At 49.1% G+C, this 27,214-nt stretch overlaps 3 protein-coding genes across 4 annotated transcripts; 1 reads left to right on the top strand and 2 right to left on the bottom strand.

Annotated features, from left to right (window-relative positions):
* Positions 1-121: 121 nt before the first annotated feature.
* On the bottom strand, positions 122-12,899 carry LOC148883450 (arf-GAP with SH3 domain, ANK repeat and PH domain-containing protein 2-like). Of its 2 annotated transcripts, XM_089022117.1 has the most exons (28): positions 12,596-12,899; positions 11,609-11,681; positions 10,453-10,598; positions 10,317-10,391; positions 9,942-9,991; positions 9,736-9,865; positions 9,584-9,669; positions 8,894-8,969; positions 7,971-8,057; positions 7,806-7,909; positions 7,667-7,736; positions 7,421-7,528; positions 7,027-7,114; positions 6,742-6,790; positions 6,497-6,660; positions 6,279-6,412; positions 6,118-6,212; positions 5,853-6,042; positions 4,982-5,067; positions 4,806-4,921; positions 4,569-4,636; positions 3,750-3,857; positions 3,401-3,686; positions 3,152-3,335; positions 2,200-2,258; positions 2,071-2,135; positions 1,847-1,966; positions 122-994 (listed from the first exon to the last, which is right to left on the bottom strand). In XM_089022117.1, exons 1-28 carry the CDS (start codon positions 12,719-12,721, stop codon positions 920-922), a joined length of 3,018 nt encoding a protein of 1,005 aa, XP_088878243.1. In that variant the 5' UTR covers positions 12,722-12,899; the 3' UTR covers positions 122-919. The 2 variants fall into 2 exon arrangements, with proteins under 2 accessions (XP_088878243.1, XP_088878242.1); XM_089022116.1 differs by lacking the exon at positions 7,421-7,528 and having other exon boundaries at positions 12,596-12,898.
* A 713-nt stretch (positions 12,900-13,612) lies between these two features.
* LOC148883449 (transcription factor Sox-11-A-like) lies at positions 13,613-15,534 on the top strand. Its single transcript, XM_089022123.1, has one exon. It carries the CDS (start codon positions 14,137-14,139, stop codon positions 14,794-14,796), a length of 660 nt encoding a protein of 219 aa, XP_088878249.1. The 5' UTR covers positions 13,613-14,136; the 3' UTR covers positions 14,797-15,534.
* Positions 15,535-15,631: 97 nt separating this feature from the next.
* Positions 15,632-26,942, bottom strand: kidins220b (kinase D-interacting substrate 220b). Its single transcript, XM_089022115.1, is given in 29 exon segments — positions 15,632-17,203; positions 17,206-17,434; positions 17,643-17,879; positions 17,949-18,047; positions 18,414-18,551; positions 18,694-18,828; positions 18,981-19,204; positions 19,290-19,468; positions 19,528-19,690; positions 19,752-19,896; positions 19,959-20,297; positions 20,378-20,518; positions 20,582-20,871; positions 20,961-21,112; positions 21,192-21,357; positions 21,909-22,088; positions 22,163-22,327; positions 22,393-22,570; positions 22,778-22,876; positions 22,944-23,042; positions 23,115-23,213; positions 23,769-23,966; positions 24,039-24,137; positions 24,231-24,332; positions 24,413-24,511; positions 25,550-25,648; positions 25,727-25,825; positions 25,931-26,091; positions 26,738-26,942. Coding segments are annotated over 28 exon segments (5,049 nt in total). The 5' UTR covers positions 26,063-26,091; positions 26,738-26,942; the 3' UTR covers positions 15,632-16,439.
* Between the last annotated feature and the right edge of the window lie 272 nt (positions 26,943-27,214).

The raw sequence follows: 27,214 nt of genomic DNA, 5'->3' as shown, positions 1-27,214 counted from the left end.
ATTTTGAAAATAAAATAAAATAAAATAAAATAAAATAAAATAAAATACACATTTAATGTATCAGCGCCTTAGAGCTTGTCTCCAAATACTAAAATGACAAAATGCAAATAGTCAATTAATATAGTTCAAAAAGTTCTTTATCGCCACTCCCAGTTGACATTCATTTGAAAAGTAAACAAAAAAATGTAAGACGTTGTGTACAGGTATTTCATGCGAATTGGCTAACGCTAGCGCAGAATTGGATGTCCCTTTATTCGTCTCGCAGTGGAAAAATGTACGTTTCACAGCAGCAAAGTTATGAACGGAAGAGGAAAAGAAAGAAAGAGGTAGAAAAACAAAATACAGGAGCTGCTGGAAAGGCAACCACTCGCATTAGGAATGCACATCCAACCTTTTCAGCGTCATAGTATCTCACTATCTATCTAGCTATCTATTAGCTAGCTATTAATCATCTATTAGCTAGCTATCTATTAACTATCTAGCTAGCTAGCTATTTTCTGTCTATTAGCTCTTTAACTAACAAGCGGGCTGTCTAGCTAGCTATCTATCTATCTCGCTATCTATCTAGCTAGCCATCTATTAACTATCTCTTAACTAGCGATTAGCTATCTTTCTATCTAATTGAGTTCTTCGGGGGTTGAGTGAATGCTGGCGCGTGAGGCAGCCGCTGCTCACCCACAGAAAAACTTATCCAGTGACTGTAAAGTGACCTTGAGAGTTTTAAATAAATGAAATAAATGAAATGTATGTTGACGATAGAATAGTCCATGTGCAGATTTAGACATTTGCTATAAAAGTGTGCACGGTTACACGCCTGTCAATCATTGATTTGAAAAACCGGTCGCAGACTGGTGCATTGTGATTTCCAATCACTTGGGACAATTTCTTGCAATTTCTCTTGAAAAATAAAATCCAGAAGTCACTCCGTGATGAAATGGACGAAGGTGACTGGGAAGACCCCGCGCCGCGAAGGATCCGCCTCCACGTGGCCCACCTAAAGCAGAGGACAGCGGACCGTCAGATAGTCCTCCAAACGTCCACCTGACTCGCTCAGTGAAAGGACAACCGACACCATTTTTTGTTTCTTAACTGACATCAGAAAAACGTTTTATAGCATCGAAAATAGCCAAAACACGCAGGCTGATATTTTTAGTCAAATGCAAAACACCAATAAAAATGACATAAACTGTCCCAAAATTGCCACAAGATGAGCTCAGAACTGGCGAGATTCCGAAAGCCCCGCCCCCTTGTTCGTGACGTCACACCAGGATACTCCTTCACAAACTGCCTTGCTCCAGAATCAAAACAATGGCTTCAGAGAGTTCAGATGTTTTCTTGTTACACCCAGTTATGAATATGATTCAAATAGTTCTGAAGAGGAAAGCATAAATGTTTGCCATCAATTAAAGAAGTCCTTCCGTATCAATTCCAGCCATCTGGACTCCAATGTAAACAAAACTTCCTGAATATTCAGTGCGAGTCTTAAAACGTAAAATACAGTGATACCTTGGCTTACGAACTTAATTGGTTCACAGACAGAGTGTGTAAGGCGAAAAGTGTGTATCCCAAAAATTAATTTCCCATCGAAAACCATTAACATGAGAATAATCCGTTCACTCTCTGTGCTTCACTCTCTCTCTGTCTGTAAACCCCACCTCCCTTCACTGCTGCGTTCTTGAGCAATCACGTGGCTTTAACCGACGACTGGGGGCGGGGAATAGAGGACAAAAACAGTCATCTGCCATTTTGCTTTCAGGAGAACGGACATCACTCATTGTGGCAGCTCCGTGTGTATCCCGAAAAATAGTTTGTATGCCGTCCTTGAAAAGAGGCCCAATTTACTCACCCACCACTCGCTGTCCTCCTCACCCTCCACCACGATCACCTCACCCTCCTCGAACGTCAGCTCGTCAGGGTTGTCGGCGCAGCATCTGTAGATGGCCCGAACCCTTTGGGGTCTGGATGACTGAGGGCAAACGACACAACAACCCAAAAAAAATACAACGTCAATGGCAAGAAGAAGAAGAAGAAGAAGAATCATCAGGATCAGGAGCATCCAGGAGGACTTACAATGAAGGTGGTTCTTGGTTGGGGGGTCGGCGGGGAGGAGTCTTGTGGGGACGGGAGCTGAGAAGCTACACGAAGACGTCCCGTTTAGTCCTACAAAAGGGGCGAGGGGGCAAACGGCGTCGGCGTTACCTCGTCTGTCGGTCGGAGTCCTTCGCAGGGATGATCTCAGCGGGGCTGCTTTGCCCGATCTGAAACGTTGGAAACATGTCATGTCCGCTACTTTATCTATAGCTAGCTATATAGCTAATAGCTATCTGTATAGCTATCTATCCACTAGGTATTAGCGATGTATTCGGTAGGTATTAGCTATCTCTTCGCTCGCTATTATCTATTTGCTAGCTATCTATCCAATAGGTATTAGCTATCTATTCGCTAGCTATTATCTATCTAATTGCTAGCTATTAGCTAGCTATTCGCTAGCTATTAGCTATCTATTTGCCAGCTATTTGCTATCGATTCACTATTTATTATTTATCTGTCTGGATGGCTATATAGTTAATAGATAGCTAGATAACTATCTAGCTAGCTATTAGCTGGATAGCTAGCTTTCTATCTATGTGAGTTACTTTCAGGTTGAGTGAACACCGGTGCATGTGGCTTCCACTGCTCACCCACAAAAAAAACTAAGGAAGCTAGCTATCTGGCTATTAGCTATATAGCTAGCTAGCGATTTGAGTCAGGAAACATATTAGCCAGCTAGCTATTAGCTAGATTTCTATCTTTTTGAGTTATTCCGGGTTGAGTGAACGAGTAGCTGCCACTGCTCACCCACGAAAAAAAACTTATCCTGGGACTGTAAAGTGACCTTGAGAGTTTTGAAAGGCACTTATAAATGAAATGTATTATCATTATCATCATTATTATTATTATTATCTATTAGCTGTCTGGCTCGCTGGATAGCGATCTAGCTGACTGGCTAATAGCTATCTATGAAGCTCACTAGCTAGATAGCTATTAGCTAGCTGGCTCGCTTTCTATCTATTTGAGTTATTTCGGGTTGAGTGAACGTTTGGCGCGTGTGGCTGCCGCTGCTCACCCACAGAAAAAAAACTTATCCTGAGACTGTAATTATTATTATTACCTGCCGGGTGATTTGGGTCCCGGTGGTTTGTCAATGGGCGGGGGCGGGGGCGGCGCCTTTTGGTGAGGAGGCGGGGAGGTCTTCGTGGGAGGCGGGCCCGAGGAAGGAAGGGGTGTGCTCCAGCCTCCGTGGGTGGCTGGGGGAGGTGGAGGAGAGGGTGGAGGGGGAGGGGCCGCTGGCAAAACTAAAAGGGGGGGGGGGGGGCGGGATTACGAGCTGCCTGATGATTGGCCCAAAAGTGGCACTCACCGTACATGGAGGTGTCTCTCTCGGGACTGGGATTTAGCGCCGCGGGATCCGACATGGACCTCTGCCGTCCGACGGTTTCCATGCCGACCGTTCTGGCGGGGGCCCTGGGCGGCAACGGGGGGTGGGGCCCGGGCGGCAGGTGGCGCTCCAGCACGGCGCCGTACGTCTCGTTGCTGATCATCACGCTAGGAATCTGAGCGCGGTGTCGCCCGGGCGGCGCCGGAACGCCGGCGCCCGCGAAGCAGCTGAGGGGACGATCCCGCTCGTCGCGCCGGGACGGGTTGGGCTATCGGGAACATCGACGTCAACGCTAACCGTCGCTGGGCCGTCCCGTGTGGACGACGCTCACCTTCTCGTCCAACTCGTCTTCGCTCTCGTCCAGGTCGTCGTTATGGAGACGCCACTCGTACTCCACGTGCACGTGAACGTTGAACTTTCCCGATTGGGCCTGAGTCAGCTGACACGGCAACGCAAGCATGGTTCAAGGTTAGCCTCGTGGGTGACTTTGGGCCTGCTTTTTAGGGGCCCGGCCCCTTTTTGAATGAACATGCCCTTAGCTTATCTTAGCTTAGCTTCCGCAGAAGGAATCGGGCCGATATTTATTGATCACTGAGGCAATTCAGGTTTCGCAAAGAAATTGGCTGCTGTCAATTTGGATTCATTGTTTGTTACCTTATCTTATCTTATCTTACCTTATCTTAACTTATCTTACCTTACCATATCTCATTTTGTAAAACCTTACCTTATCTTGTCTCACCTTATCTTGCCTTACCATACATTTCTATATCTCATCCTATCTTACCTTATCTTACCTTACAATATCTTCTCTTGTGTTACCTTACCTTATCTTGTCTTACCTTATCTTACCTTACTATATCTCATCTTATCTTGTGTTACCTTATCTTGCCTTACCATACCTTACCTTATCTTACTATTTCTCATCTTATCTTGTGTTACCTTATCTTACCTGGCCTTCCCTTATCTTACCTTATCTTATCTTTCCTTACCATATCTCAACTCTTCTCAGCTTATCTTACCATATCTTGTCTTATCTTATCTTGTCTTACCTGAATTTATCTTGCCGTACCAGATCTCGTCTCATCTTATCTTAGCTTACCTTATCTTATCTGTCAACAAATGAGGCAAAGCAAGCCAATTGTCTTCTCACCAGGTCTTCACATTGAGCGTGCCCGAGTCGTCTTGCTATGTCCAGCGGTGTTTCTCCAGACTCGTTGGCTGCGCACAAACAGGGATGACGGCTAACAGGCTAACGGGCTAACGTCCACAACCAACCGATGGCAAAGTCAACTTTTCCCAAGACGCCATTGTTACAATGACTCCTTAGCGACTCCACAAAACGATTGGTCGCAAGGAACAGGCCGTACGACGCCGTCGCTCGCCTCACCGATGGCAACGGACGCTTTGCCGCGTAGCAGAAGTTTCAGGCACTCGCTGTTGTCCGTCAAGCAGCAGTAGTGCAAGGCCGTACTTCCTCTGTCCGTCTGCTTGTCCAGGTTGCGGCTGCAAGCCAACGTTATTGAGAGACCATTGAAGACTCGCCGTGGACTTTGAAGACCTTACCTGTTCTGCGCCAGGAAGTCCACGATATGCAGAGAGTTCCTGTCCACCATACGCACAGCAAGATGGAGGACCGTTTCGCCCGGCTCCTGAAGGCGCATGATTACATCATCACCACCACCATCATCATCATCATACAATACAATATGATACATATTGATTTATGGAGCGTTTCAACAATAGCTAAAGCTGTAACAAAGCATCACTTGCTTTCTACTATCTTTGTGACTGCTTTATTTTTACTGTACATGATAGCGGTCCATGTTAAGCGCTTTGTTCCAGCTTCAGCTGTTGTTAAAGCGCGATATAAATCAATATGTATTGTATCACCATCATAATCATCTTTATCATCACCATCATCATTTTAATCATCACCATCTTCATCATCACCACTATCATCGCCACCATCCTCTTCATCATCATCACCATCTTCCTCATCACCGCTATCATCATCATCACCAACCATCTTCATCATCACCAATATCATCACCATCTTTTTCATCATCATCACCATCATCATCATCTTCATCATCATCACCATCACATCTTCATCGTTACCATCATCATCATCACCATTTTCATCATCTTCATCACCATCAGATCTTCGTCACCATCACATCTTCATCATCACACTATCATCACCATACTCATCATCTTCATCATCATCTTCACCAATATCACCATCTTCATCCTCTCCACCACCACCATCATCAGAATCACATCTTCATCGTCACCATCATCATCACCATTTTCATCATCTTCATCATCACCGCTATCATCACCATCACCATCATCCTCAACATCATCCTCACCATCTTCATCACCATCATAATCATCTTTATCATCACCACGGAGCAAACGATGAAGGTCGTACGTGCTGATGAGGCTGCGGGAAGGCCTCGGTCAGGTCGACGCCCTCGCCGTAGACCTGGATGAGTTCCAGGATGTCGCGGTTGCGGGCCGCCTGGTAGAGCGCGCGGAGGCGGTCTTCGCCGTCGGCGCACCGGCGGCGGACCAGCGCCTTCTCCACGTACTTGGACGTGATGAAGTTCTTCCGCACCTCCCTGTGCACAAATCCGTCGTTTTTGTGATGATATCATGAAATGATTGACACTTGATGTGTTTTTTTTTCCGCTCACATGTCACTGGTGGGTTCCGGCTTGGCCACGCCCGAGGCAGAAAGCTCCGCCTCCATGATTTCATTGAAGGCGGCGTTTCCGACGTTCTTGGCTAGCTGAGAGAGCAGGATGCTAAGTTTAGCGTGGCCATTTCCCATCAACGGCCGAGCGAGCGGACTCACCAGCAGCTCAGATGTTCCCAGCACGTCCAGGTCCAGACTTTGGATCCTGGAGAAGTGGACCCCGATCTCCCTGTGGATCCCCGAGCACTCGATGCAGATCAGAACTCCCAGATTGGTGGACAACCACGAAGGACCTGCGTCGACATGACAGGTCTCAAATGATCTTCCAACCGAGTTGGCCGGGTTAGCATTAGCATTAGCATTAGCCATCAGGTCACCTGGAGCTCCGCAGTCGCAGCAGATGCGGTTGCCGTCCATTTTCTTGACGTCGGCGACGATGGACTTGCTCAGTTCCTGCACGATGTTGTCGCCTTCATCCTGGTCTCCTTTGAAGGCTTTGCTCAGCGCTTCTTCTTTGCTGTTCTGGAGGACCGACACCCATCTGCGGCCGAGGGTGTCACGCGTCAATCACCGCAAAGGTCGCGGAGGTCAGAACACGCCCCCACGACCCTCCGCGACTCACATCTGGCACTCGGCCTCGTCTTCTGCCTGGAAGTGATACGTCCGGTCGTCTGCGGGGACAAGCAAAAGTGGACACGCCCATTTTGGGTAGAATGAATCAACACCGTTCCGGCTGTTCTAGTAGGCTTTCTCTGACATTTTTATCATCACAAGGCACCCTCAAGCGTCCCGTTCTGGGCCCCTTTTTAATGCCGTGTTCACGTCAAAGCTTGTGGTGCATTTGTGAGATATTGGTGCCGACTTTGGAACGTGGTGGTCTCGCTCGTGGTGTTGGGGTGTGCCTTACGTGAAAAAAGGTCAAAGTTCCTCTTGTCGTCCGCATTTTTCTTCACCTGGCAGGTCAGCAGGTTGAGTTTGGCGGGTGGTCGATTGGTCTGAAAAACACATACAGGAACAAAATCATAGTTAGCATTTTTAAACCCCGCCCCCATCGATGATGTCACTGCGGCTGACATTTATTATAATAATAATAATAATAATAATAATCATAATACTTTTCATTTAAAAGCGCCTTTCAAAACTCTCAAGGTCACTTTACAGTCACAGGATCGGTTTTTCTGCGGGTGAGCAGCGGCAGCCAAGCGTTCACTCAACCCGGAAGTAACTCAAATAGATAGAACGCTAGCTAGCTAGCTAACAGATAGCTACTAGATAGCCAGCTAGACAGTTGAAATGAACACCCTTCGCTCTGTCAGTCTTTTCCTTAAGCTCTTCCTCCTCCTCTTCCTCATTTTCTTGCTCTTCCGCTTGCTTTGTCCTGATTGGCCGTTTGATTCTTGATGTAAAAACTTCAAAAAAAAAAAAAAAAAAAAAAAAAAAAAAAAAAAAAACACAAAAAAATAAAAGAGTCCCCCCCCCCCCCCCCCAAAAAAAAAGAATTAAAACAAAAATGTTGAGGTGGGTGGTGGCTAGTGGGCGGGGCTTACCGTCGCATGGCAGATGGTCAGGAAGCCATTTTTCACCGAGCACTTCCTCTTCTGCCAAACCTTCCTGAGCCTGCGCCAAATAACCATGGCAACGATGAGGACGAGCGGCGGTGGCGCCGTGGCGGTGGCGCCGACTCACCCTTCGCTCCTTTTGGACAAAACTCCGGAGCGTTCCGTCCCGTGGGCCTTGTTGCCTTGCAGCTGGTGCAGGCTGTATCCTTGCTTCTGCTTGGCCGGAACGTCCTGTCAATCAGTCCGCGGTTAGGGCCCGCCCACAGGCCCCGCAATGGCCGACAATCGGAACCTCTTTGCTCTCCGACTGCAACGACGCCTTCAGGACGTCTCGGAGCTGAGTCAGCTGTTTTCTCTCGCCGTCCTGCGTCTGTTTGATCTGCGCAAAAAAAATAATAAAAAATAAATAATAATAATAATAATAATAATAATAAGAAGAAGAAGAAGTCTCAAGGTCAAATTACAGTCACAGGATAATTTTTTTGTGGGTGAGCAGCGGCAGCCACACGCGCCAGCGTTCACTCAACCCGGAAGTAACTCAAATAGATAGAAAGCTATCTAGCTAGCTAATAGATAGCGGATAGATGTAAAGTGTCCTTGAGAGCTTTGAAAGGCGCTTAAAATGTAATTATTATTATTATTATAATTATTATTATTATTATAGATAGCCAGCTACATAGCTATGTATTGATACACATTCAGTGTATTAGCTAACTAGCCATGTAGCTAGCTATCTTTTAATTATATAGTTCTCAAGAGGCTGGCTGGCTGTTGGCTATCTATTAGCTGTCTGATAGCTAGATAGCTAGCTTTCAATCTGTGTATTTAATAGTGACAATCAGTGTATTAGCTAACTAGCTAGCTATTAGCTATATGGCTATCTAGGGGGTTAACTATCTGGCGGGCTATCTGTTGGCTATCTGTTAGCTGGCTAGCTAGCTTTCTATTTCCTTCCGGGTTGAGTGAAGGCTGGCACGTTTGGCTGCCGCTGCTCACCCACAGAAAAACTTATCCTGTGACTGTAAAGTGACCTTGAGCGTTTTGAAAGGTGCTTCTAAATGAAATGTATTGTTATTATTATTATTATTATTATTATTATTATAGTTCATCGACAGCTAGCTAAATAGCCAGCCAGTCAACTAGATAGCAAATAGATAGCAGATAGCTAGCTAGCTAAATAAACCAAGAAATATTCAGACTAAATGCAGTTCTCACCGCCGTCAGCTCCGACGCCATTTTTTCCACCGAGGGTTTGAGGCTCTCGACCGCCTGCAGTCCGTCCTGGAAGAAGCTGAGTGAACGTGCATTTGAGTGCAACATGCGATTGAGCAAGCTAGCGAGTGAGGTAGCTAGCGATCGAGTAAGCTAGCGATTGAGCAGGCTAGCGATCGAGCTAGCTATCTAGCAAGCAAGCTGCACTCTTTCTACTCTGTCAAAGCAAATCAAACTTGTGAAATTCCATGTTCATCTATCGAGAGAGCTAGCGATTGAGCTAGCTAGTGATCGAGCTAGCTAGCGATTGAGCTAGCTCACAATCGAGCAAGCTAACGATTGAGCTAGATAGCGATCGACCAAGCAAGCGATTGAAGTAGCTAGCGATCAACTAAGTTAGCGATTGAGCTATCTAGTGATCGCGCAAGCTAAAGATTGAGCTAGCTAGCGATCTAGCAAGCTAGCAATTGAGGTAGCCAGCGATCGAGTAAGCTAGAGATTGAGCTAGCTAGCAATCAAGCTAGCTATCTAGCGATCGAGCTACCTAGCTCTGTTTCTATTCATCTAGCTGGCTGATCCCTTACGTCAGCAGTGTCAAATCCAAGGCTCGGGGGCCAAATCCGGCCCGCCACATCATTTTATTCGGTCCGCCAAAATGAATTAAAGAATAAGTTAGCCACCCTCCGCTCTTACTTGCACTGTGCGTGGAAATACTTGATGAGGTTTTGCAGGAGGTCGACGCCCTTCTTGACCTTGATGTCATTGACCTTGAGGAGGTACTGCAAACAAAGACACCCGATGTCACTTCCTGTCGGTCCTCAGGAGGAGCGCGAAATTTGACCCACCTCGCACATGTTCAACTGGAAGAGGCGCCGTTCCTTCTCCATCTCCTCGGCAATTTCGCCGCCGCTGAACTCGGTGCGAATCATCCCGTGTTGTTTAGCGTGCTCGCGCTTCTCCTTCTCCAACTTGGAGCTGTCGCCGCCAAACGACACCGTCAACACAAAAGCTTAAGGCGGGCGTAGCCCCCGACGCTAACGCTACTCCTCACAGTTTGTTCTCGTACTCCTTCCAGGCCTTGTCGAAAGGCTTCTTCAGGTCCTGAGGGATTGACGACACGCAACTTGACACATCCATCCCGTGTTTGGCGACACCCTGACCCTGAACCCTAACGCCGATCCTAACAAACTTTCCAAATGTTTCAAAAACTTTCAAAAACTTCCCAAAACATTCCATAACTTTCCAAACCTTAGCATTAACCTTAACATCAACCTTAACCCGAACTCCTAACCCCCATTCCTAAACCCTAACCATCACTCTAAAACGTATCCCAACCCTAACCGTGAACCCTCACCCTAACCCTAACAAACTTTCCAAAACTTTCAAAAACTTTCCAAAACTTTCCACAAGCAGCGTGATGACGCACCCCTTTAACGCCGCGCAGGTCGCCCTTGAGAAGACTCTCCAGCGGGAAGGAGATGATGTTGTTCATGTTCTGGACCTGAAGTGAGATCAGCGGTGAGGTTGGGAGCATAACCCTGACGTGGGACGTGGCTCCATACCAGGTTTTTGAAGAGCGCCGTCAGCTCCTTGCTGAAAACGGCGAACTTGAGGAAAGCGGCGCCCACGGCGGTGTCCTCCTCGCTCATGCAGTTGTCGCCCAGTTTCTCCATGGCCGATACGTACTGGTCCTCGTGCTCCACGTGGACTGCAAGGCGACCGCACCGAGCCGCACGTTCGAAACCGAAGGTGTCAAAGTCATTTTTTTGCACAACAAATTAACTCGTTTGCTAGCTAGATTTGAAAATATGACGTAGAACGCTATTCCCGAATTTGTTCGGGTTTTGGTTTTTCTTGCTTGGGAGCCGATAAAGCGCTAGTCAGACCTCTGGCAATGTTTTTTCCCTTCCACGAGGGGGTAGCATTTCCCTTTTGTCCATGTTAGCGCTTTGGTACAGCTTCAGTTGTTGTTATACCGCTATATAAATCATTATGTATGTATTGCATTGTATTTTGAGCATCCGCCCCAATTTCACCCTCAGATAACTACAGTCGCATATATAACTTAGGAATTAACTGCTTCTTTCTGATGAAAGCGGAGAGTCTAAGGGTGCTTAAGCTGAATTAAATGTTTATGTAGTCCTAAAACACCATATTCTGTGGGTCCTGCGATTGGAGTGAAAATGACAAAAACCCTGGCACGAATAACTCGTTTTTAAAGTAAGTAAGTAAAAAATAATGACTGTTATTGTAGTTTACATGGGATAATTTCAAATGTTGGTTCGGACTTTAGCAAGCATCATGGAATTTTACAAATTTGATTAGCTTTCGCGGGCCGAATAAAATGAGGTGGTGGGCCAGATTTGGCCCCCGGGCCTTGACTTGGACACCAATGTTTTTAAACAGTCATTGTGAGAATTATTGGGCCCAATCGAAATAATTGACCAAAATAATGGGTAAAAATGGCCGATTCTTAGCTTCTAACCATCCTTAGCTGCTGCCATGATTGATTGCATCGAGTCCAGTGCGAAGATTCGTTTCCTGCGCTCACTTGGGGCATGCTGGGACATGAGCAGGAATGGCGGGAATGTTGTACACGAGGCCACACGTCTGCAAGCAACTCAGCGTGTGGGAGTGAGTTTATGTGTGAGAAGTGTGCACAAACCCTGATTTTTTGCTTCATGACAATATGAGGACATTTTTTTTTTAGCTCCTCACCCAATCCCGACGTGTAGACGGACTTCACCGCCTTCTTCAGCTTGGAAAGAACCGAGCGCTCCACATCCAGAACCTAAAACAATAAAGACACACGCAAAAAAATAATAATACAAATATGATTCAAACAAGAGCCGAAACAGAAGGCGCATCCTTCCTTCAATCAACAAATGGGAGAAGTAGTACTTCCTGTTCTCCCTTTTGTTGATTGAAGTAGTACTTCCTGTTATGGTGTAACACCTTGTACTACACTTTTCACTTCCTGTCACCGTTAGAAAATCACTTTGTAGTGATGGGAATTACGGCTCTTTTCAGAGAGCCTGTTCTTTTGCATCGGCTCACTAAAAAGATCCGGCTCTTTTGGCTCCCAAATGGCTTGTCAGTTTTTTTTTTGTTGCTTAAATTAACTAACTACCAAAAAATATGTACAATTATGTGAAAACGAATTACTCATGTAAAAAACACAATACATCAAATATTTTTATTTATATGTGCACAGAATATTCACTAACTTTAGCTTTCCCTGTGATTACTCTGGTCTGATAATCAGCTGTCAATAATTTGCTTTTCATATTAATAATGCTATCATACCAACTAGGAAAAAAATATAATCATTGAATAATAATTACAGTATAATGTAATAACATTTGCCCATTTGTTGGCTCCCATTTCCGGCTCCCTTTTCGAAACCGGCTCTCTTCAAACAGTTTCGTTAGCGAACGACACATCACGATCACTTTGGAATGTCACGTGCACATATTCAGATAGGATCATCCAATCAAACACGCATATATCAAATGACGGTGATGCAGTTGTGCCTTGCTCAAGGGCTGTGCGACGGGAAAAGGGGCATCCTGAACACCAAACTCGCCCAAAAACAAACGTACACAAAGCCAGGTACCAACAAAGTTGTATACGCCAGGTGACACACACACACTCAAATAGACCCCTGCGCGCGCGCACGCACACAAATCCACGCGCGTGACCGACCTCTTCGAGAGCGTTGACGCTGTTCCTGCAGTGCGTCATGCGCGTGGAGAAGGTGGACGTGGTAGGCGCCTTGTAGTCGTCGTTACATTCACCGATAAACTCGGTGACGCTCAATAAGTCCGGCATGGCTGCGGTCCACAATCTCAACCCGGAAGTGCCGCAACGCCCTTGACGTCACGCAGGCTCAGGTGTGGCCAGACCGGAAACGCCACACCTGCTTCTTCGCTCACACTAAAATAAAATAAAAAGAGTTACGAAAACTTTTTTCTTGCCGTGGATTTTGTTTTCCTACCAAGTGACGCCTCAATCCGTCACACTTTGAACTAACTTGTTTCTATTTCGGCTTCTGCTTTTGTTTCTACTTCTGCTCTTGGCTTGCTCGGCGGTTGGAAAGCAGCCGAACGGCGTATCAGCGCCGTCTCGTGGAACGACCGCGTCATAGCATGACTTTCCCAATCCATGGTTGTTAATAATAATAATAATAATAATAATAATAATAATAGTTAATTTTTAAGCGCCTTTCAAAACTCTCAATGTCACTTTACAGTCACAGGATCAGTTTTTTACTGATCCGGATTACAGACAAACTTGTGAAAACTTGACCCTTGACTCAAACGAAACGTAACTCAATCAATCGTCGCTTCCTTATTGATCGTTTAAAAAAAATAACAAATGCAGCAGATGTGCAACGGTCATGGCGGCGGCCCCGCCTCCCAAAACCCCCCGCTGAGCAAGACAAGGGGCGTCGAGACGCCTCATTTGCGTCCCACAACCCAAACAACAATGGAAGCTCTTCAGGGGGAGACACAAGCCGTCTGTCCTTTCACAACGTCCACATTTTGCACATTTGAAAAATGGTGCACAATTAACCAATATATAATGCGATCATCGATTCGGAGGCCATTTTATTACCTTGAAAGTTCACCAGATAGTAAAAATAGTAATGGCGGAAAATACTCAGATTTAAGATAATTCAGGAGAAAGTGTCAGAAATGAAGAGCAAACATTTGGATTGGATTGAACTTTATTAGTCTCGCAATTGAGACATTTACATTTCACAGCAGTAAAGTAATGAAACGAATGAAAGAAGTAGAAAAACAAAATACACGATGTGCTGGAAAGGCAGCCACTCTCGCGGCGCCATCTTGAGGTCAAAAAAATAAAAAAGAAACAAACAATATTTGTGGCGTAAATTCGATTTTAATGACTTCTTTTTTATTTGGGTGCTGAAAGACGAAGAGCGACAAACTGTCTGAGCTTTGATTGGCTGACAACCCGACAAAAGGCGCGAAAACGAAAACAGACAAAATTCTGAGCTCCGATTGGTCGAGACGGGTGAAAGGCGGGCGGCCGACCAGAAAGCCGGCCTCCGATTGGCTGACGCTCACCCTCGCTACCGGTGGGTTCGGAAGACGCCGGCTGGTTCGCGCGAGGCTCCTGCGACCCACAAAGCTCTTCGCGCATCCAAAAACGGAACCGGAACGGCGGGTTGTTGTATTAAAAGTGAACAATTCGAAGGTGACGTACGGCGGACGGCCACCATGGTTCCGCAGGGGCACCGCGGCAAGGCGGCGGCGACGCACATCAAGCGGCCCATGAACGCCTTCATGGTTTGGTCCAAAATGGAGCGCAGGAAGATCATGCAGCAGTCGCCCGAAGTGCACAACGCCGAGATCTCCAAGCGGCTCGGAAAGCGATGGAAGTCTTTGGACAAGTCCGAGAAGGTTCCGTTCATCCGCGAGGCCGAGCGGCTCCGCCTCCAGCACATGGCCGACCATCCGGGCTACAAATACCGGCCCAAGAAGAAGAGGAAGGCCGCCGGAAAGCAACCGAACCCGAACCGACAAAGCCGCTTCGTGCTCAAATGGGACTTCAGCGACTCGGATGATGACGAAACTCCCGCCGAACCGGTTGAAAATACTACCGCTCGGCTCACCTTCTCCCCGGAGTCTTCGTCCTCGTCCCAATCCAGTTCTTCGTGCTGCGGCGGGGACGACCCGGACCGGAACATGTTCGCTCTCAGCCCCGCCCCCTCGGAACCGGCAAACCTGAGCCTCTCTCTGGTGGACAAGGATTTGGACAAGGACCTGAGCGGAACCGAGCGGGGACGCGGCTCACACTTTGAGTTCCCGGATCACTGCACGCCCGAACTCAGCCGGATGATCACTGGAGACTTCTCGGACCATCTGTTCACTTTCTGAACGGAAAGTGTGTGGGGGGGAGTGCGCTGTGCTACTTTTCCCCCTTTTTACTCACACTAATAGTCAAACTTCGGTTTTCGACCATAATCTATTCAAAAAACAAAACATTTCCCATTATAATCATTTTTTTGATAGCGATTGAACGGTACAAATACGCCTGCTCACAACGAAGTGACGGAGGTGGGTCTAGTGGTGCGTTCAGGTACACTCAGTTTGGACGAGTACCAATGTAGTTACACACCGATGCTTAAAAACACGAACTTTTGGGTCAAAAAACAAGGTTTGTACCTCTTTTCACTCACACTAGTAGTCAAACCTCGATTTTCGACCATAATTCCTTCCAGAAAGCTGTTCAAAAACCGAAACATTTCCCATTATCCTTTTTTTAATCGCAATTGAACAATACAAGCGCCGGATCACAACACGGAAGTGACGTATAAGGAAACGGAAGCGAGTCGAGCGGTGCATTCAGGTGCGCTCAGTTTGGGCAGTGTGAGACTAATAAAGGCAAATCCAATCTTTGGAAGCACATCGATGCATAAAAACGGACATTTTTGGTCAAAAACCAAAGTTTGCACCATTTTTTTCATTCCTTTTCACTCACACTAGTAGTATTTGTAAAAAACACTATCTTGATGGACTTTTTATACACTTGTTAGTTTAATTTTAAAATGCTGAAAGTTTTCGTTTTGATCATGTGACCAAACACGACGTTGATGGACTTTTCATACACTTGTTAGTTTGATTTTAAAATGCTGTGACCAAGTTGGATTTGTGCTTTTCTGAAATATGAAAGAAAACACGTGACAATAAATGGGTTGCAATTTGCGATTTTTATTCTTTCAATACAACCTTATTTGCATGCACCTTGTTTTTTTTCTACGTCATCACATGCACCGAAGACGCAAGTTGTCATCTTAAACATGTAAACGTCAAAAGGAGTTTTTTTTTTTACTTATTGACGACATCAAGTCACAAATAAGGGGGCGGGGCCAGTGTGAAAGGAACACAACATTGATGTGTTGACAACAAAATGGTTTCAAGTTCTGCAGTTTTTTTTTTCTTTCCCCCAAATATCCTTTTCGCACATGCCAAGGTTATATTCTCGCAAATTTAATACAGTATTCATCAAGCGAAAGATTAGTAAAATAAAGCGTTGGTAAGCCGAGGTATCACTGTACTAGCAAGAAAATAGTCAGCACAAGTTGGACGACATCTACAGACACAAAACGCCAATCACGAGGGAGGGGGAGGGGCTTGCCAAGATTCAATTGGGAAAGTGGAAAGTCACCATGAAGAATTGAGGGTCAGCTAATACGTCTGTGTAAACTCTCAGTCGTACAGGACTGGTCCATCGGTGAAAAGGTTTCTTCAGCCATTATCTGTACTTCTTTGAAGGTGTCGGACATTTCGCTTCTTATCCAAGGGGCTTCGTCACCGTACTAAATTTTTTGCTGGTAGTTTCGGCCCGATATATATATCCTGACTGTGTCTGACTCTGCTATGCTTGGTCCCTGCTCTCAAGATGGGGGCGAGAGCAGAGGTTAAAATCTTAGCGAAAGAAAATCGATGGTTTGAAAGGGGAGTAAAAGAAGCTATTTTCGTAAAACAGCAAAACCCTTCACTAAATCGCCGTGGTGGGGTCACAGGATGCTTTCGCGCTCCTCCCCAAAAGCGACGGCGTCGGCCGTGGAGATGCAGACTTCGGGAGGGTCTCCCGGCTTCAGACTCCTCTTCAGGTGGACCACTCGCACGTTTTCGTTGTCTGGGCCGGGCCGGGTGGAGGCGGGTGGGATGATGCTGTCGCCCGGGGGGGCGGCGCGGGGCGTCTCCTCACCCATCCGGGCGTTGGTGTTGTTATTGAGGGTGACGCTGGCGGGCGTACGGTTCAGGTTCCAGGTCCTCGAGGCGGGCCAGGGCTCCTCGGGACTACAGATGGACATGCGGTTCTCGGGAAGTCCGGCGGAGGCGTCTCCGCCTCGCTTGCGGGCGGCTTCTTCGTTCAGCTGGATCAAGTCGGCGCGCTCGCCCTGCGACAGGTCGGCCTCCTCGTCCTGCAACGAGTGGTTGGGCGAGCTCTCGTTGGAGCGCACGCCCGAGTCGGACGAGTCCTTCTTGTCCGATAAGTAGTCCTTCCCCTTCAGGGCCAGGGAGCAGAGCCCCGTTTTGGGCTCCGCCGCCCCCGCCTTGCCCTCTTTCAGCAACAGGGCGTCGGACTCTTCGGACTCGTCGTCGTCGCTGGTTAGCTTCTGGTAGCGCAGGCCGTCGCCGCCCGCCTTAGAGGCGGGGAAAAGGCCACCGCGCTCCGACGAGGTCTTGCGAACCGGCGGGGTCTTGGATGCTCCCTTCTCGTCTTCTTCGGTGATTGGATCCAGCGTTTCGCCTCGATCGGCGTTGTCGCCGCCCCCCCCTTGCGTCCATCTTGCTCCAGGATTTCCTTGGCGGTTTGATCCGGAGTCGCCGTTAGCGAGAGTCCCGGTTGATGGGGGGCGGCTTCTGCCAACTGGGCCATCTGCGCGATGTACTCCTGGTAAGCGCAACGGTACTCCGCCTGCTGCTTATCGGTCAGTTTGGCAATGTCGTTGCTGCATTCCTGCGAGTTGAGGCTAGCGACGCTGCCGCTGCGCTGCGGCGGGCCCTGCAACAAACGGGCGCAAAGCGGCTAACTTGGCAAGCTCGCTATTTGCTATTTATTATCTATTAGCTATCTGTTTTATAGCTTAGCGATTGGATGGCTGTCTAGCTAGCTATCTATTAGCTGTCTGGCTCGCTGGATAGCTATCTAACTGACTAGCTATTAGCTCTACGGCTATCTATCTATCTAGCTAGCTATCTATTTGAGTTACCATCCATTGCGGGCCGGCGTGTCTGGCGGCCTGCTGCTCGTCCAAGCCGATCCCGCTAAGGTCGTCAAAGCTCAGAGTGAAGCTGTACATGGGGGACACGTCGTTGGGGGCGTGGCCGCGCCCAGGCGGCGCCGCGGCCCGCCGGCCCGCCTCGGGACGGCCGACCGGGGGGCCGCTTTGCTCGCTGACGGCTTCCTCGTACAGAAGTTGGCTCTCCACCTGTCGCAGTTCCAGCACCTGCGGGGACAGGAAGTGAGGTCGGTGCGACAACAACAACATATCTGCCAAAAACAAAGTGGCGCTCACGCTAGCTCGGAATAGCTGCCAGTCTCCGAAGTTCATGTTCATCTCTTTCTTCAGTTCGTCCAGGTTGCACTGCGACAGGACTCGTCCGTTGGCGTTGGCCTGAAACCGCGGGAAAAAAAAAAATCTGTGGAACGGTCGCGGCTCGGAATTGAAGCGGATTTACATACAGCCAAGAGATGTGAGACAATGTCTTTTAGTTAATGGATGCTACGGCTTCGTGTTTGCTTTCAACATTTAGCTTGTAGCAGACGTGCGCGTTTCACCATGATGTGCCTGATCCACTGGTGAAAAGGATGATTTGATCCTCTCCCCTTTCATCTGGAACTGCTTCATACAACAGTATACAACTTTGCTGCAGTGAAATGTCAATTTCTCCACTGCCAGACTAATAAAGGCTACCCTAATCTAATCTAATCTAATCTAATCAGCAGAGAAGGTCATAGCGAGGTGACGCGTGGCCCTCACCTTCCGGATGGTTGCGATGTAGGCGGTCAACATTCCCTGGTCGACGCCGTGGATCTGTTTGACGTGCTCGCAAACGGCGTCCGTCGTCATGGCGCTCAGGAGGGTGGGCGGTGTCCCCGAAGCCGCAGAGGCGGAGCCCTGAGACACAAATGAGACCATTTCCGCCTGAGGAGCGACGCCCGTTTTTGCGTTGGGCTCAAATGGGATTTAAGACGTCATCGTGCTCCTCAGCGTGGAATCGGGGTTGTTCAGAGGCAGGTAAGATCCTGGCGGTACTTACACCGGTGGGGGTCTGGCGGTGGGCCGTGCTCTTATAGAACAGGCGGGGAAGGAAGTGTGATGGGTAGGCGGCCGCCAGCAGGGGGCGTGGCGGATGGTGAAGATGGTGGAGATGGTGGTGGTGAGGGAAATATGGCTGAAAATCAACATAACGCAAATCCAACATGAACGTGACACAGGATGGATGGGAAACGGGCGCCTGGTGTTTTGCACGGAGTGAGGTCTAGGAGGGGTTATGGGATGGACTTGGATCGTTCCTACGAAGCCCATTGGAGATCCGAGACTGACCCTGTTGTAGAAGGGGTGCTGGGGTCCGGCCATGCCGCTGTAGAAGCTGCTCTGAGGCGGCGCCATGGTCCCCGTCGCAGGGTTGAAGGGGCCGCTGAAGGAGGCCGACGGCGAGCACGCCGAAGACACCTGACTGTACATTGAGATGGGCCTGGGTTGGACCTCCTGCAGGGTCGGGTAGCCCACGGCGCCCAGGTTCATCTGCTCGCGGGCCGCACGGACATCTGGACCAGGGCGAGGAGGAACCAAGAATGAGTGAGCAGGTTCAAGACGGAGAAGCCGTCTCGGATGAAGGTAGGTAGGTGGTACCGGCGATGATTTCACGCAGTTTGGGGTCTAGGTTGATGGTGCACGGCAGGAAGGTGCGAATGTCCCTGGAAGTCAGGACGGGCGTCCGCGAGGACAGAAACACTTCAAAGGCTCGAACGTCTCCGTCGATCTCCAGCAGTGGTTCCACGTCTTTGGTGGTGGGGATGTTCCTCAGCACCCTGAGCCGGATAAAGATCAACTTAGGGTCGGTGAGGGGTTCTCGCCGACGAGCGCTCACCTCTCGTAAATGTTCTTCAGGGTGGCCTGGTCTGGGACTCCGTCGCTCTCCTCCAGGAAGAGGATGAGCCAGGAGGTCCTGTAGGGCCATCGCTCGGTCAGGTTGATCCACGAGGCCAGGCGGTCCCAGTTGAACGCGATCTGATTGGCTCGCAGCAGACGACCTGCAAAAGGGACGACGCGTGAGGCCAACGGACGCCGGCGGGGAGAACCTCGGCGACTGACCAGTGATGGAGACAATGTTGAGGAGTCTTCTCATGCTCTGGGGGCTGATGTCGGTGAACCAGTCTTCGGCCACCATCAGCTTGGTCAGGTCAAAGGACATCTGACGAGTCACCGAGCGCTGGACTTGGCGCCGCCGGTACGTGTCCTGCACACACCATCACGCTCGGCGTCACCAAGGTCGATGGAGGTCAGCCGACGTGACCTTACCCGGCGGCTGAGGGTGGCCTTGCCGCCAAACTTGATGGACTCTCCCGAGCTTTGCTGCGACAACTTCCTGTCCAGCTCCTCGTGCCACCCTCCACCCTCGGCGTTGGCGGCCTCCCCGTTGGCGGGCACGTTAGCGCCGCCTCCGCCCATCTTCCTGGCGCAGGATAGACCTCTGCTGTTGAGGAAGACGGGAAGGTGGACGATGTTCCTCATGTAGTCGTGCCCGTTGACAAAGTCCCGCAGGACGCTGTTGAGGTTCTGGTTGATGGCCTTGATGATGATGTGAGGGTCGCTGGCAAAGATGGAGATGAAGGGACCTTTGGAGAACAGCACTCGGACCTGAGGAAGGACCGAGAACCTTTGGTGAGATGGTGATCGTCGTCATCTGGCGGCGGCAGTGAGGCCTCCAAAAGTCCAACCGTGTCGAGCATCTGCAGAACTTTGTCCTGCTCGCACGAGTCCAGGCTGTCGATGACCACCGCCAATCGGGTCTGGTGCTGAGTGAAGGAGTCGATGGTCTTGGCCATTTTGGCCATCAGCTCCACTTCGTTCTTCAGAACCTAAATCAAACCACCGCGGCATCAAAGTTGGAATGGCGGCGACCAGTCGCAAAAACCTCCGACCTTCATGAAGCCTTCGCTCTTGAGTTTTTGCATCTTGTTGGCGGCGCGGTGGAGACGCTTCCTCTGCGAGTTGAGCACCGAGTCGGAAAGCCGCCACCACGTGCGGCAGTTGAGCAGGACGGCCACGCCCACCGCGCCGCCCAACGCCATCAGCACGCCGTTGACCGTCTGGTTGTCGCCGCCCACCCGGAAGATGCCGATCAGCGCCGCGCCGCTCACCAGGCAGCCCATCGCCAGCGCGAAGAGCACGAAGGACGGGACGCAACACGTTTTCTTCCACTTGCTCTTTCCTGCAAGCGCAACATCTCGGTGGTGACGCCCGTAACGAAGGGCGACCGGTCGGGCGTGAGCGTCCGGTCGGGCGTGAGCGCCCGCGTACCTTGCGTGTCGTCTGTCTTGAAGACCCTGAAGAGGCGAGTGGCGAGGAATCCAAACTCCCTCTCGCACGCGTCCGACAGCGTGGCGATCATTTCGGCCATGGACGTCTCGCCGCCGACGCTTGACAGCCGATTGTAATCGGTGAACAGAAACCTGCGGCGTGCGTAGCGTGACCTCACGATGACATCATTGATGGCGCTGGCGAGGAGGTCCCTCGCCCCTCCCTCGTTACCTGACAGGCAGCGCTCGGACGCTTTGCTCCGGGAGCTCCGGCGGGTTGACGAACATGAGCTTGAGGAGGAGCTCCAAGTATCCCATGTGGCGGGCCAGACGGTTGCTGAGGAGCCACGCCCAGTTCCAGTTGTCGCCCTCGCGGCGGCCCCCGAAGTACACCACCGCTGCGTCGGGAGGTCAATATAGTGCCACGGTAGCCATTTTGGCGGCCATTTCAGTGGCCATTTTGGCATCCATTTTGGCGGCCATTTTAGTGGTCATTTTGGCAAGCATTTCAGCATCCATTTTTCCGGCCATTTTGGTGGCCATTTTGAAATCCTTTTCAGCGGCCTCTTTGGCATCTATTTTGGCGGCCATTTTTTGGGCCATTTTGGCATCCATTTTGGGCGGCCATTTCGGTGATCATTTTGGTGGCCATTTTGGCGGCCATTTTGGCAGACATTTTAGTGGCCATTTTTGCATCCATTTTGGCGACCATTTTGAAATCTATTTTGACGGCCATTTTGACAACTGTTTTAGCGGCCATTTTGGCGGCTATTTTGGCTGCCATTTCAGTGGCCATTTTCGCATCCATTTTTGCATCCATTTTGGCGACCATTTTGAAATATGTTTTGACGTCCATTTTGGCAGCCATTTTGACCTCTATTTTAGCGGGCGATTTGTCGCCATTTTGGCATCCACTTTGCCGTTCATTCTGCCGTCCATTTGGACTCACCGAAGAAGATGTAGAGCAGCGCCAGCAGGCTAAGCGAGACGGCCACGGCCAGCTTGGGGTCCAACGTGAAGCCCAGCCCGAGCGCCACGGCGCCGCACAGGAGGAGCGACAGGACGGCCGCCAGCCACGATGGGCCCAACAGGGGTTCCACCTGCTGCCCCGCGAACGTCTTCATCTCATCTGAGCGCAACGCGTGCCGACATACGTGTGGTTATTCGGCCATCGTGTGCGCCAAATATTAGGCGGGTGTTCACCTTCGAGCTTCTTGAGCAGGAAGGACTTTCCGCTGCCCCACTGCGCGTAGAGCCCCACGCAGATGGGGGGCTGCATGGTGGGCTCGCTCAGGATGTCGGCCAGCGCCGAGCTGTACAGGTCGTAGCCTAGCATGTCGCCGTCCGACTCGGTGGGCGACAGGTGACCTGCGGGAGGGAGCGGCGGCCGGTGAGCGGCGGAATTCGGGTCGCCGCGCTCGTCCGGCACGTACGGGCGCCGAAGATCTGCGTGAGGATGCTCTTCTGGTGGCTGCAGTCGATGTTGTAGGGCGTCTCGCCCGCCTTGTTGGGGCGGTAGAGAAGGCGGCCATCTTTGGGGTTCCGCAGGAGCAACTCGGCCAGGCGGCGGCTGCGCCCCCGGATGGCGATGTGTAGCGACGTGTCTCCTCGCTGGGGGGGAAAAAAAAAAACAAACCAAAAGGTCGCAATGACCAAAACAAAGATGGACGCCCACGCATACGTTTTAATAATAATAATAATACATGTCAGTTCTAAGCGCCTTTCAAAACTCTCAAGGTCACTTTACAGTCACAGGATCAGTTTTTCTGTGGGTGAGCAGCGGCAACCACACGCGCCAGCGTTCACGTTTTGTCCCACCTTGTCGACGGCGGACACTTTGGCCCCTTTATCGAGCAGTAGCTCGACGACCTCGATGCTCCTCATCTTGGTGGCTTTGATCAGAGGCGTCTCGCCATCCTGAAACAGGAAGTGGAGGCGTTACCGTGACTACCCCCTGACGACGTGCGGCGCGGCCATTTCTCACTTTGGTGCACGTCTCCGTGTCGGGGTTGCACTGCAGGATGTCACGCACCATCGAGGCGTTGCCTTTCTCCACCGCCCAGTACAGTGCCGTCTTACTCTCCTGAATGCATCGTGGCCGTTATCGTCATCGTCATCGCCGCCATCTTTGTTGTTGCCGTTAAAGGACACTCACCTGCCCCCGAATATCGATATCAGCGTACTTGTGCAGCAGAGCTCTGACGATCTCGACGTGGCCCCCCCTCACCGCTCCGATCAGCACTGTATCGCCGCTCTAGACACACACATGTTCCTGTTTCAATGGTTTTGTGAGGTCCGGATAACTCCAAAAATGTCCTCACAAGACTAGTCATACAAACATACACACACTTTAATGTATTATTATTATTATTATTATTATTATTATCTGGCTATCTAGCTATTTAGCTGGCTACCTAACTAGCTATTTGATGTCTATTTTCTATCTAGCTGGCTATCTATTAGCTATCTAGATAGCTCGGTATCTAGCTGGATAGCTGTTAGCTAGCTGGTTATTAGCTATCTAACTAGCTAGATAGCTATCTATTAGTTCTCCATTAGCTAGCTAGCTAGCTAACTTTCTATCTATTTGAGTTATTCCGGGTTGAGTGAACGCTGGCACGTGTGGTTGCCGCTGCTCGCCCACAGAGAAAAAAACGTATTCTGTGAGAGTTTTGGAAGGCTCTTAGAAATGAAATGGATTATTATTATTATTATTATTATTATTATTAAATGTGATTTGCATTTATTTCAAAGGGAAAGGGGAGGGGGTGTTGGATCATGATGTGATAAGGGTTGGGGGTGGCCTCACCCGATCAGGAATATTAACATAGGTGCCGGCGTCGAGAAGATCCTGCACGATTTCCGTGTATCCTTCCTTGGCGGCAATCATCAGCGCCGTGTTCCCGTCTTTGTCGGTCATGTTGACGTTGGGGTTGCGCTTCAGCAGCTCCTTAACCACGTCGGTGAAGCCGCCCTTCACCGCCACGATCAGCGCCGTCATGGAGTTCTGCCGGCAGGCGTGTCGTGTCAATCTGGGGGGGGGGGCTTGAACGCAACGCCGGGTGAGCGCGACGCTTACCGCTCCATCTTGGTCCACGTCGGCGCCGTTCTCCAGCAAGTGCGTGACGCACTGGAAATGACCTTTCCTCGCCGCCCAGATCAGAGACGTCGTCCCGTACTAACAATACAAAAGGGGTCAGAGGTCATTTTCACAATGAAAGTGTTGAACCGACATTGTGACACCCGCGTATGAAAGTGTGTCAAAGGTCACCTTATCCGAACAGTTGACTTTGGCTCCGCCCTCCAGCAAGAGTTTAACCACGTCGGTGTGACCTCGCCCGGATGCCCAGATGATGGGGTACACACTGTACTGCTGGGGGGGGGGGCGAGCAAACGGCAGCTCTTGATCTCACCCCGTCATTATTTATTCACCCCAGTGTGCGTTAGCGCTACCTGTCCAGTGGTGTTGGGGTTAGCGCCGTGCTGCAGTAGCTCCTTGGTGACCTCCACGCGACCTTTATATGAGGCCCACATGAGCGCCGTCCATCCTCCCTGCCACACAAACAGGCACATTTACCGACACCTCAATCATGATAGCTCAGCTAAAAAAACTTAATTGATTCCCAGAAAGTGTGTGTAAGGCCAAAAGTTCATCTGCCAAACATTTATTTCCCATAAAAAACAATTAAAATGAGAATAATCCGTTCCCAGGTCCCTATAAATCATAATTTTCCACTAAATAAGCCTTAAAGGACAACCGACGTGTCCATAATTTGTAAAAATCACTTCAAATGACTTCTAATGATTGTATTTTACAAAGATTCTAACACATATAGCTATATTTTACGTTTTAAGACTCGCGCTGAATATTCAGGAAGTCTTGTTTTTGAGTTGGTGACGATACGTACTGTGACGTCACAGTAGGTATCGTCACTGACAAAGAAAGTGACACACAATGCATTTTGGGTACTTTGTTTGGTCTGAAAACTTCGTGTTGATGGCAAAATTAGAAGGAAAACACATAAATAACGCGATGGTGAATTGTTGTATGTTGCACCAAGACTACTATTTGCTACTAGTTGACACAATTTCCCAGGAGACAAATCAGCCCATTTCCAATGGAGCTCGGGCGCCATCTTGTGCATTTCCTGGGACGCTACATTGGAGTCCTGACGACTCGAATTGATACGGGAGAACTTCTTTAATCGATGTCAAACATTGATGCTTTCCTCTTCAGAACTATTTGAATCATATTCATAACTGGATGAGTAAGAAGAAAGCATCTTGTCCAAATCTGAAGCCATTGTTTTGATTCTGGAGCAAGGCAGTTTGTGAAGGAGTATCCTGACGTGACATCACGAACAAGGGGGCGGGACTTTCTGAATCTGCCCAGTTCATTTTGTGGCAGTTTTGGGACACTTGAAGTCATCTTTATTGGTGTTTTGCATTTCCCTAAAAAATATCAACCTGCATGTTTTGGCTATTTTAGATGCTATCAAACGTTTTTCCTGATGTCAGTTAGGAAACAAAAAAATGGTGTCGGTTGTTTAAGTGCAGGATCATGTGACACCATATGACGGGGAAGCTCACCACGTCGCGATGCTCGATGTAGGCGCTGTTCTCCAGGAGCTCCTTCACCACCTCCACGTGACCTTCCTTGGAAGCTGAGATCAATGCTGACCAGCAGTCCTTGACCACACGTTACGGTCGTTGCAATACAAGCGACGCAGACAGAAAATATCTTGGTTGAAGGCCGTGTTTGCTCACCACGTCGTCCAAGTTGACGTTGGCTCCTCGCCGGATGAGCTCCTGTACAATTTCCAAGCTCCCCTGCTCGGCCGCCAGCATCAATGGCGTTTGCCCATTCTGACCACAACAAAACAGATCGTTTACATATCAAACGCACACTCAATTCAACAATGGGTGATTCCAAAACGTTAATCATGGCCCGCTCAGCGAGAAAACACGTACGTCGCTGCGTCCGTCCACTTCCTTAAAGCGGTCGAGATGATCACGCAGCGCCGTCAGGTTTTCTTCCTCCACGTGGCCGAAAAGCTTCTGAATGGCCAGCGTGGTCATCTTGATGGAAGTGGTGGTGTCCATCTTGGCGGTTTCTCACGAATACTGCACGGCTGGAAAAACAAGCGCACCCTCACAAAAACAAGCCGTTCGTTACTGCAACCGCTGCAGGCTCACACACGCACAAAGTGGCCTGTAGGGGGCGCCTTTTGCTATGACGTCGTTATGCACCTGTCGATGCGGCAACCTTTTTCAATCGATTCGTAAATATGGAAACGGGTTAAGAAAATGAAATCAACGTGAAAATTATTCATATTTTGATGCAATCCGATAAACATCCCGAGTGCGATTTAAAATCATGAATGACGTGCTGATACCATGGCAACGCTGGCTTCCAGCCATCACGCAAACGTTTAGTGAGACACACACAAAAATAACAATGACATTGCTATTAATAATCTTAAAAATATATATATATTATGACGATGTGACCAATATTCGACCAATAATGTATTTGTAAATCAAAATCAAATTGAATTTTCCTTTTTTCAACGTCGCTGTAATAAGCATCGAGCACTCCGTGACATTGAAAAGGAGTGACATTGTGATTGAACGTAGCAGGAAACAAAAAAAGGAAGATAATACAATATCTTGCCATCAAATGACATGTTCAATTCCGTCAAGCGGTTTTCACTTTGGACCAACTGTCAATCAAACGTTTCAAGGATGCTCGGTTTCCCGTTAGAGGCGACAACTTACCTTTATCAGAAGAATTATGTCGTTTGGATTCAGGTGGTCTTTATGGTGGTTCTGGTAGGCAGGTGCGTCGATTTGTATCCGAGTATTTTTGCAGGGTTGTATCGGACATCAACCGAGGGTCGGCTCATTCTTCATCCCAAACAACGACCGCAGCAGCCATCTTGATCAAGGCAAGCCCAGGACACGGCAATCGCCGGGAGTGATACGCACGTTTCCGTATAAACGAAACAAAACAAGAGTATTACGCCGGTCGTTATTCATTAAGATTCAACAACTAACCATCAACTAATCTTCTTATTTACACTCTCGGCTAAGCTATAATTGTTCAATTTGGTAATTTGAATGTTATTCGAATGTCCTCTGGTCTATTATCACTTGGTGCGAATTTATTTTGAAATACTGTCATGTTGTTATGTCAAGGTATCGTGACGTACTTGACAGAAGAATCGGATGATGGAATGCAGGTGCAGAAAAACA

This window comes from Hippocampus bargibanti, linkage group LG19, assembly GCF_051943395.1.
Source record: "Hippocampus bargibanti isolate YZ-2025 linkage group LG19, ASM5194339v1, whole genome shotgun sequence".
In the NCBI taxonomy this organism is placed as follows: Eukaryota; Metazoa; Chordata; class Actinopteri; order Syngnathiformes; family Syngnathidae; genus Hippocampus; species Hippocampus bargibanti.
This window is presented reverse-complemented; position numbering and strand designations above follow the sequence as displayed.